The sequence below is a fragment of the Varanus komodoensis genome, unplaced genomic scaffold, assembly GCF_004798865.1.
Source record: "Varanus komodoensis strain SLA01 unplaced genomic scaffold, ASM479886v1 scaffold1, whole genome shotgun sequence".
NCBI lineage: Eukaryota > Metazoa > Chordata > Lepidosauria > Squamata > Varanidae > Varanus > Varanus komodoensis.
The window spans coordinates 27,682,271-27,693,640 of NW_025335268.1; the positions used below are offsets into that span (position 1 = coordinate 27,682,271).

At 39.7% G+C, this 11,370-nt stretch overlaps 1 protein-coding gene across 1 annotated transcript in view; it reads right to left on the reverse strand.

Annotated features, from left to right (window-relative positions):
- The window catches only part of NUP133 (nucleoporin 133), a 30,443-nt gene extending 19,442 nt beyond the window's left edge, over window positions 1–11,001 (reverse strand). Inside the window, exons 1-10 of the mRNA XM_044420603.1 lie at window positions 10,785–11,001; window positions 9,008–9,126; window positions 7,443–7,546; window positions 6,296–6,403; window positions 4,571–4,702; window positions 4,036–4,206; window positions 2,921–3,076; window positions 2,771–2,841; window positions 1,475–1,622; window positions 203–347 (exon numbers count right to left, since the gene is read on the reverse strand). Coding sequence (XP_044276538.1) covers window positions 203–347; window positions 1,475–1,622; window positions 2,771–2,841; window positions 2,921–3,076; window positions 4,036–4,206; window positions 4,571–4,702; window positions 6,296–6,403; window positions 7,443–7,546; window positions 9,008–9,126; window positions 10,785–10,951 — 1,321 coding nt within the window. The 5' untranslated portion in view covers window positions 10,952–11,001. The remainder of the gene's footprint in view (window positions 1–202; window positions 348–1,474; window positions 1,623–2,770; window positions 2,842–2,920; window positions 3,077–4,035; window positions 4,207–4,570; window positions 4,703–6,295; window positions 6,404–7,442; window positions 7,547–9,007; window positions 9,127–10,784) is intronic.
- Between the last annotated feature and the right edge of the window lie 369 nt (window positions 11,002–11,370).

Sequence of the window (11,370 nt, forward strand, 5' to 3'; positions counted from 1 at the left end):
CCCTGTGCAAAACAATTTTTTTTCTTAAATCTGAGATTTAAGTTCAGTTCCATAATTGTACAAGTTATTTAGGCAACAGTAAGAAGAACAATTGCTACAGCCATCACAATTTTTGGCAATGTACTTTAATGCTCATTGAAAACACACTCATTGGCTTAGTAAACATCATCCATAATTTTTAAAAGTTATTTGGCATTCTTACCTTGTGCACTGAAAATAATTTTCTCCTGTGGCAAGGGGGTTCTTCCTGTTCCAGTTGAGCAAGCAAATACCTCATCTTCTGTGTAAAGACAGGCAGCATGGTTGGAGAAATCTGGGACTATTAAATGACACATCTGTTCTTCTGGCTGAAAAATGTTCCATTAAGTGTTATAATGAGTGACATGCCAATTATAATATTTGCCACAAACATGTGATAGAAAGCCTAACATCAACCATCAAAACTTCATGGAAATGCTTAAGCAGCAGACCACTAGCAGTTCGGGCCCACTGGGACAGGGACAGCATGCTGCAAGTGACAGCTCTGTGGATCACTAGATGCTAATTCCACTTAATTTTCCATAATGACACGTGACACACAAGCAGAGTTTTATATTGTAATATATTCCCTGGCGTCCTGCGCTGCTTCCAGAAGTATTAATACATTAATTTAAAAACATCTTTTACACACACAACACACTTCTTACTGCATACAGGAATAAATCATTGACTGTTTTACAGGTCGTGTAAAAGTCATACATTTTCTGCCTGTAGATGAAATTGTGAAGAGAGAAGAGGCAATCCAAATCATGGATCTTCCCTGCTTAACCCTGTACCATGTCCCAGACACCCAGAAATCTTCTCAAATAAGGTTGAAACTCAGCCACATAAGAAAAGCAAGAAAGGGAGAAAATGAAGCACATGCTGGTGGGTGAGAAGGACAACTGTACACAGAATCCTGTGGTCTCTCCACTTCCTCCAATTCACTGAAAGATGAGTTAGCTAGATGGGCTCAGAGGTCCATTCAGCAGCTTTTTGTAACCTAAACAGAGGCAAGGTTGACTCCATCCTTCTCCCAGCCTACCTGGATCTTGCTGGAAAGGCAAAGGATAGTTAGGGGGCTCCAAGCTCACACTCCTCCATCTATGGAGAGTACAATCCATATGACTGTACTCTTACTTTCTTAACTATTTCTATAAAGTAAAGTTGAAGAGTCAACTGATTCTAAATTTTTTCACCTCTGGTATAATACTTTTAGCAAAATATTTACAACTTATACTTCAGAAACAAGACAACAGATAAGAGTAGAGATGATTAAATTAATAAAAATTAAAAACGGTGTAATCAGTTATTTTTACACTGCCCAATAGTCAAAGCCCTTTGAGAGGTTTACAATTTAAGTGGTATTACAAGAGGCAGGAAGAGAAAACTTACAAGCATACTTAGGGCAATACTTAATGAACCACAACATAGTTTTAAGCATATTATAAATTACCTGAAAAGGTGGGTTATACTGGGTGACCTCCACAGTAATGTTGTCAATTGTGGGGTAACTGTTATCCTCTACTGTTACCAAAGTATAGTAAATGAGACATGGAGTGTCACCAAGATGCCAGGCTGCAGCCAAAATCACCAGTCCATCACTATTTATTGGATGATACAACAAATAATTAACCTTTAGCCGTACTAAAAAACAATCAGAAATACAACAAGTTTTCCAATTATTCAACACCCCCCTGCTTTTTTCTTTAAAATAGTATCTTAAGAAAATGCACCCCCTAATGCTTTTACATTCTGCATAAAACCAAATGTTCAAAATATTAATTTAAAATACTGTAACTGCTAACTGGTAAAAGATATTACTTGGCTCCTGGAAGGACTAGGACAACATTTCCTTGAACAGTCCTGATTGTATTACACAAACTATTTTGTTAAATCTTTTTAAAAAAGTAATTAAGGCTGCAATTCTGTATGTGAGAGTAAAATCCCTTAAGCATAATGGGTTTGCTTCTAAGCAGACACATAAAAGATTGCAATATAATTATGTTTTGAAATGCCAAGTCCCACTACTCCCAAAAGTTCAGTTGCTATGGCTACAAGGAAAATATGAGCACTCTACAGACTTTCCTCTTCCTTGACCTACAACTGTTGTCTTATTATCCCTGCACCATTAGCTACTTTTCTGCCTCTGACTTAAGTATTTGCAATAATTAAAGAAAATGAAAAGTGCCCAGTCATCTCTCTTTCAGGATTAAGGGGAAAAGCAGTAGTTTGATGAAGTCTGTGCTTGGGCTTGCATGACACAACGATGCATTGTGAATAACTAGCTATGGTGTTTTGCCATGTCATGCAAACCGTGACTGCTTCTAGCAGAGTCGCATGTCAGTGGGCAATGTCACACTGATAATAAATGGCTTGCTCTAGAGGTTGTTGAACCAACAATGGTTTGCCATGTTGTCTGAGCACAGGCAACTGATCCCATCATGGATACAGAGATGTAGTGAGCAAGCTGTTCTACAAGAGTTGCAAAACTCCCTTGACATTCTTGCTAGGCAAGCTCAGTAACAGCTACCCTACCAAGTGCCCAAGTGGCATTCTGGAACAACCATCATTGGCTCAAACTTTCCTGAGCTGATTGCAACTCCTTTTGGACAAGAAAATATACTCAAATTTCAAGGCTAGGAAGTAAATGAAGGGAAATGTGGCACAGAATAATTAACTTTTCACAGGAAAAGTACTATGTATACATTTATGCAGTGGAGGCTCCCCTACTTGCTAAACAAGAACTTACTGATTTTGCTGAAGATCCAAATATTGCACGTTAATATCTCCTTTAATGTCTTCATAGTTACTTTCAGATCCCTGTACAAATGAAACATATTTAAAATACCAGAAATAAAGCAAAGACTTATTTTTATATTCCACATTTAGTATCTCTTACCCATATTGATTCCATGATGCTTTCTTTAAGTATTCTATTCATATCCCAACTCAGAACATGGCGTTCTGTAGTATCATCTATTTCCCATTTGTGAAGATTTGAGCTTGTCACTGCATAAAATCTTGAACCATTTTTGTCCAAAAGAACACTAGAAAGCTGCATTAAACATAAATTATGGACAGAAGCTTAGTGTTTGTTTCAATGTAGCTCTCTAACTGAGGTTACCAGAAACAGAACTGCTTGCTACCTAAATTCTAAAACTGACAATTAAATTCTCTGTACTTTCTGAGTTTGGTTAGCTACATTTCTCATGCAAGCCCTCTCCTTTTCACTGATTGAGTACTGAAGTGTTCACAATAAGGTATGGGTATGAGGAATGTATTGGCTGTGCGGCTCAGTCATAAATAGTGATTCATAGGTGCCGTTGCTCACTGATCTCACAGGCTGTTGTGGCAGAGCATCTATGGCAATCATCCAATATATTCTACACAACAATCAAGTCTATAGTAGATTCACTAATGGAGCTTTCTCCAACAATATGCTGAAGTCTAAATGTGACAAAAAATGTAGTGACTAAAAAACCAAAGTACTTTCTCAAGAGAAAATCTAGTTTTCTGGCAACAAACACTCATAAGCTTTTGGCATTACATTTGCATTCCTGTTTTCTGAGAATGAGTGTTTTGTGAATGTGACAGGAGTCAGATAAAAAACCAGTTCTGGAAGACACAAAGTCTAACTGTTAATACCTACATCTAGCAATATCATGATCACATACATGCACCTTCTATAATTATACTACTCTTTACAACTAGTGCTGTAAAGGAGGGGTGTGTGACTTGTGACCCTATTTCAAAAGTGAACACTTCAGACTGACTGCATGATTTGCCCTACTTTTGGCAAACTCCTGGACAGAAATGTGAGGAAGAGAAAAAAGGGGCTGGCTCTCTCCACCATCTCCATACATTTTGCCCCACAGTAGATAATCTCTGAAGCAATGCAACCCTGGACAGAAAAAGGGTTCTCCATGTCCACTGTATAAACACTTTCCTCACAATAAAGAAACTGGAAATCCAAATATAACAGTACAGTTAAAGTTAACCCATATTAAGACTTACTGCTGCATCATTACTGGGAGACAAAATCCCCAGCAAAGAAGAAACTCTCCGTCCTATCCCAGAAAACATGCCTTGCCCTTGAGGTAGGCTACGCTGATGAATCTTGCCACTATTGTCTGGCGTCAGTCGGATGAAATGACTCCTGGAAGATGATAAAATGAAGCTTCCTCCCTAAAAGAAAACAAACCCAATTCAGTTTCATCCAGCCTTTCACAGAAATTATATTTATCTTTTGCTTTAAGACTCGCTAAATCACTAATTATTCTACAAATATATGGATAGTCATCTGAATGAGATGGTGTAACCTGGTGCCCTGCAATAGCAGGGGGGTTGGAACCAATGATCTTCTGGTCTCTTCCAACTCTACTATTCTATGATTCACTTCCAAGTAAAATTCTCTTCTATTTCTTAAATATTTTTCCCACCCACCCCTATCTTAACTTCTGGAAAATGGCCAAGTGACAATCCAGATTTCCCCAAACTGTTAATAAGTGTGCCTAAACTTCCATAATATATGGCAAAGTTCCTACTTTACCTTCACAGCTGTTAGAAAACTGCACAGAGCACCTCCAAAATCGGTATATGTCTCAGTATATGAACTTTCCTGGGCAAGACTTGGCCAATAGCGTATTGATCCTTCACTTGTGGCAACCATTACTGACAAAGACTTACAAACATAACAAATAAATCTTGTTAAGTATATATTTATATCTTAAATCACACAGTTAAACCAGTTTCAAGCTTTTAATTGTCATTGCTCCCAGGTAAGAAACTCTAACAATATCACTAGAGAAGAAGGAAACAGTTTTGTGAAGCTGCTGAAGAGTGTGAAGTTGTTTAAAACTAACTTAAATCTGTTTTGTACTTAATTGATTTTGAGTGGGGTAGTGTAAACTAGTGACCTGCAAAAGTAGGGGGTTGGACCCAATGACCTTCTTGGCCTCTTCCAACTCTACTATTCTATGATTCTATTAACTGTTATATACTGTTCATTCAACACAGTCTTCTTAGCAGGGTGCTAACTTTAAAATAATAGAACAGTAAAAACTAGACATCAGATAGTTTATAGCCTAATAAGATCTTTAATCTAACTAGATAAAATAAAATCAGCAATAAAGCATTAAACAAAGAAGAAAATTAAACATTGATCTTAACAGGCCTTAAGACAAATTTTTAAATGACTTTACAAAGATCTTTAAATGCCTGGAAGAAAGAGCCCCCCCCCCCCCCCCCCCATACTGTGAGCTTGATCCTTCAGGGCAGGGATAGAGAATCTCTGGTCTAAAGGTCTGATCCAGCCTGTGGGGGATGGCAGAACCTCCTTGTATATAAAGTACTTCTTCATGCAACATATGGCTAAAATGTGGAATGCATTGCTACAGAAAGTAACGATGGCCAGAAACCTATAAGGCTTGAGCAGATTCATGGAAGCAGGGAATATCTACGGCTACTAACATTGCAGAGTATTTGCCACCTCTTTATGCAGAGATGGCATGCCTGCATAAACCAGTTGCTGAGGAGCTTGGACAGGCAAAGATCTTGCTCCCATCCTATGAGCAGCTGATTGCCACCATTTGTATGGAATGCTGGACTATGTGGACATTTGGCCTGATCTAGCATGGTTTTTCTGTTTCTATACAGTATTCTTACAGGGAATGGGGAGTGGCCTTCAAGCCCTGTCCCCTGGCGTAATCAATTGATTGAAACAGATTTTCTAGAGCTGTTTCACTTGGGCTTCAGACCTGGTTTTGGAATGAAAACTGCCTTGGTCATCCTGTGGGAATATGTACAGTGAGAGTGAGATGGACAGTGGGAGTATGATTGTGTCGAAGAGGGTAAAAGAAACATGGAGCAGGCAACCACTTGGTCAGCAGTGGGATGGGCCCCTCCTCCTATTGTCAGCAGAGTCTAGGATTCACACATCACTTGCCATCAAGGAACCCAACTGTGTCCACAGACATGGAACTTACAGAGTCATATGGCTACCCAACCCAAACTTGTTCTCTACCCCTGTATTAAAGCTTCACATTTTAATTCCTTTGATGTTCTGCTTCTCTCCAATCTTTTACTATTTAAAAAATCGAAACACCAAAAAACTATAACTAAGTTGCAAACCAAACACAATTGTTAAGAGAGAACACTCATACCTGGCAAATAGATCACATGATTTTAAGTACAATCTCCAAATAACCCCATAACAAAGATTATATTCATTGCTTTTATAAATTATATATCTAAAAATAAATATTAATTTTCTTACCTGTAAAGAGTGTGCTTCACCGGGGCTGTTAAGATAAGATATTGCTACTAAGCCTGAGCTCCACATATAATCACTGGGAGGCAACTGCAGTTCTTTACACCCAGACAGCTGCAACACAAATATGCCTATTGTATCTGACATGTTTTGGTTTAGAAGCATGCATCCATGCTACTCAGCTGAGTTAAAACTATGCATTGGATAATATTTCTCAAATCCTAAGAATGAAAAGACTGGACAAAAATCTCTGATTTTTGCAATTTCCATCTCATATTATGAATGAACTTTGTATTTTTACTATCAGCTCTCAGTACCTCTCTCTTTTCCTAAATAAGTTTACTCTGCAGAATACCTGGAACAAGGTAACGTTATAGATACCTTCAGCACACAGTCCACCAGAGACACTTTGGATGCACTCGGAATTTGGGCACTAGAGGAAGCATCCTCATGTCACACCTAACATATACATTTTTATGTCCATAAGCAACATGCAAAAATTCCAAAGTTCAATTTTGATTATGACAAACTGGAGGGATAGAAAGCCAGGTTCCTGGTACTCCCTCCCCCAAAAACACACAATGCCTCACTAAGGCTCAGTTCTCAGAAACAACATATGATGATGTCTTAAGAGACCTGCTTCTCAACTGTGCCACTTGAAACTATAGGTGGGGCTGATAAGTGAACAATCCTTCTATGCATCTTTATGGATCGTTTTTGAAAGGAATGAAAATATGTATTTTTAATTTTAAGACTAGAATCCCTAATCTTTTACCAATTCCTATTTAGTTATTTGCATGTGATACTGTAATAAAAAGGTCATCTTCTAAGAACAGATGAATAAACTTGGGCAATAATTATTTCTTTACTGTAATACAAACATACACCAAAGACTCAGAGCTACTACACAAAACAAAAAAGCTTCTACAGTGAAAGGTAGTTGGATCAAGCATCCAAATTCAAACCATAGAAAGTCTAAAAGTCTCACAGGGAGTTTTACAACACAGATGTACTCCAAGTTGTTATCAGTGGGTCTCTTACCCATGACACTCACCTGATATTCCTCACTTGCTTGCATTGCTCTTATTTTGAAAATGCATATAATTAAAAGAAAGATCAATGTGAATATGTTTGCAAACTGCTGTTCATTTACCTTAGTAACTGGTGATAGACCAATCTTCCAAATAATCAATCTGTCTCTGTATACTAACCAAGCCCAGCCACTTTCATCTAGTTGCACACTTAACTGGTCCTCAGCTATAAAGAAAAAAAAACATATTCTGAATCAGAGGTACAGTAGAAGATATCCATCTTTGACATTTTTGAGACAGTAGTCTGCAACAAAATGGTGCAGTGTGAAGTAGTTCCGTTTCCAGGACACTCCATTCCTCCAATCCTGTCAGTTGTTCCAACTGGTAGTCACAGAATGGAACATGCTATTATGTATGACAAGTGTAACCTATATCAAATTGCTGCAGCCAGGCCTGCTCCTGTTCAGTTTCTGTCAGCTAGATGCAGCTCCTTAATACTCCATTCCACCAAACTCCCAACCAGTTATTTCCCACCACAACTGTCAGCATTCTGTGATCACTGAACATTCTGAACTTTCACTGAACCACCTTTGGATCACTGTTGTTCTCTACTCCAGGGGTGAACAACCTGTGACCCTCAAGATGTTCCTGGACTGCAACTCTCAACCCCAACCAGTACGGACAATGATCAGAGATGATATAACACGGGATCCAGTATCTGGTGACCAAAGGGGTTTTTTGTTTTCATTTTTAATTTTTGCTAGCTTTGGATTTCACCTGAGCCTATTTATCTCACCCTTCTGTGCATGGATGGTGCCAATTTGGCTACATAAATACCAGCATTGGGAAAATTAATCTTGTTATTAGCATATATGATACAACAAGGGATGAGTCAGGTGAATATGCCTGGGAAGGAAATTCCATATTTTTGAGTAGTTCTCTTTCTTCTAGGCTTTGAAGTAGGGATATCTAAGAAAAGACATTAACATGAGATCAAATCTGGTGGATTGGTCCACTTGGGAGAAAGCCATCTGTTACGTGCCCAAGGAATTTAGGACCTTGACTGTCAAAACTAATAACATGAATTGAAACTGTCAACCAGTGAAGATCTTTTAAAACTAAGATAATATGGCCACAGTAGTCAGTCACAGATAATCCTCTAGTTTTCATATTCTGCACTTGCTTTAGCAATGGTGTTCAAAGGCATCTCCATGTACATAACATTACACCTAGAGTGTGGTAACTGTGAGCTACAGACTATTTCTGTTCAAGAACAGTGCAAATTGTGCAAATGTGGCTGATTGAAGGTTCTGTGAGCTATCTAAGCTACCTGCATATCCAATAGCAGTGATGAACATAAGAATATGCTCAAGATGAGTACTGTCTCCTGAAGACAGAAAACAAACTGATACAGAGTAAGCTAAATACCACTTTCTTAGTTTGCCATTATCCAATATCTCCATATTGTCTGAAATATAAATATTTCATATGTAACTACAAAAAATAGTTATGAATTTTTCTCTCAAATATTACTGCATGCTGTCTAAAGCAGACAAGTAGCTTCATCAACAGCTACAGATGATGTTGACAGGAATCAAGTGTTACGAGAAAGACTATAAAATCAACAGGTAGCTATTTTGCTGTTATCCAATAAATTTTACTTTTATACTAAAAATGAAGCACTTACCATCAGCCATTCTCAAAGCCTCCATAACCTTTACTGGCAAAGGTGAACCAAACTTTCTCACATCATAATTAATGATTTCACTTCCCGTTGGATGATGTACAACTTTTGTTGGTGTACATCTAGGTAAAAACAGTTACAAATAACTTTTCCAATATTTCTCACCTTCAGTTGTTAACAGAAATTATTCAAGGACTTGGCACACTCATTTCATTAGTTATTGTTTGAACACAGGTGTACCCCCATAGCAATTCACCTAAAATCTCCATTCAAAATTAAGAGTTTTGTAACCCCTGTACTTTTCATCAGATTACAAAAGAAGTTAATATATTTTAATTCATCTCTTTTGATTTCTGTAAAGTAGGGGTGGAGAACTTTTTTTTACCATTGGTGGGGCACCAAATTGCCTACCTCCACCAAGCCTCTATGGTCCAGATTATATCAGTGGGCTTCATACCCATAGTATGTGTATACATAGGGAAGATGCCTGTGGCCTTATTGCTGAAAAAAGGCACTTGTCTACAAAAGTTCCCAAACCTTCTGATAAGAACAGAAGTTTGGTATACCATTCAATGTGGTATAAAGGCTATTTTTGATGGTTTGGCAGGAGGTTCTGTGGAACAAACAGATCACAGCAAGAGCGTAGTGTTCACAGCAGCCACAAGAGATTTAAAATTCTTCCCTCCCGTATTACAACTAGATGAAAATCATTTTTCTGAACCTAATATTTGCATCTAAAGGAATGTCCACATCATATTTTGGAAAAGCAATTTTCCAGAAGACTGCAGAAAGGGATGAAACTAATAGTTATCTTTCCCTCTTTGCTGTGAGTCTGATAATTACTAGCCCCAAACTCCAATGACCATTTGCTTTAAAAATATGTATATTAAATACAAAGACACACTTAAAATCACAACTCATTTGGCTCTTAGCTGTGGTAACAGCTGCACCAGCTCTCAAAAGCTCATGATTAACAACAGCCCACTGTAGTTTGTTGAAGTCATGATGAGCTGTTGTCCATGCCAGCTGCCATTTACTGGCAGTTATCACTGCATTTGTACCCAGCCACCATGGGTTTTGCGAACATTAAACAATCTTCAGAAAACCCATAGCATGTTGTAGAGTTCCATGAGGGTTTTTTAAACGCTAAAAATCCCCACAGAGGCAGAGTTCAGATAAAAGCATAATTCCTGGTCAAAGACTGAACATATGAAATGCTGGCCAGCACACACCATGGCCCACCTTGGAATAAACAATGTAGGCTGAGTTATTTTGACCTTGAGAACCAGTTCACAGACCATACATATACACAGGGAAGGCACACGTAAGCAATTGTTTTCCCATCTGCACCTTCTAAAAATTGATTTATTAGATCTATATCCCGCCCTTTGCTTTTTATTTTTTAAAGAACTCAAGGCAGCTTCTTCCTCCTCTCAATCTTATACCCATAACAACAACCCTGTGAGGTAGGTTGGACTAAGAGACAGGCCCAAAGTCACCCAGTTGGCTCCAGGGCTGAGCAGGGACTAGAACCCAAATCGCCTGAGTCCCAGTCCCATGCTCTTGACCACTACATCCCACTGGCTCCTCACACCTTAGCATCCCTCCGAGTTGCTTCTTTTTCTCCTCAGCTCAGAGGGATGCTAAGGCACGAAATAGGAGGCGGCTATCCTGTTACCTCACGGGAGGCGGGAAAGAAACCTCGCTCAGACTCCTCCCCTGGATGGGATGGGATGGGATGGGATGGGCCAGGGCAGGCGAAGCCCAACCCGGCACTCACCGCGCAGACAGAGAACCGACGTTCCTCCTGGTTGCGGGCGAGAAGAGCACCGGGGAACTGACGGACGAGGTCACCAACGCCTGGCTCTTCCTACCTCCTGGCCGGAGGCTTCTGCGGCCTGACCCGCCGCTTGGAGTATGAGACGAACCGGGTGTTGAAAGAAACATCGCGCCAAAGTCGGCCCGCCACACAGCGGCACTAAGACAGCGCGCGCGCCGCCAACGCCGAGCTCGCGCGCGGAATGAACGTCACGCTTGTGCCTCGGCCAAAGGATTGGCTGGAGAGCGTGAGCTCTCCTGCTTCGATTGGCTCAGGAGGGCGGGAAGCGCTGGTGCTGACGTAGAAGGCTTGAGACTTGTGGGGTGGTTGAAGACGACGGGCGAAGGTAGAGTTTTTGGATTACCTCAGGAAATGTTTTCCTGTTGCTCCTTTGAGCGCGCAGTCTGTGCAAGTTTGGACGGAAAAAAGGCCGCAGGGGGTGTTTTTTTTGCTGGAGCATGCTGGGTCCTGTAGGCCTTTCTCATGTCTAAACACACGTAGGATTGGGAGTTTATGTTGTACTATGGCGGGAAACACTGACCGTAAA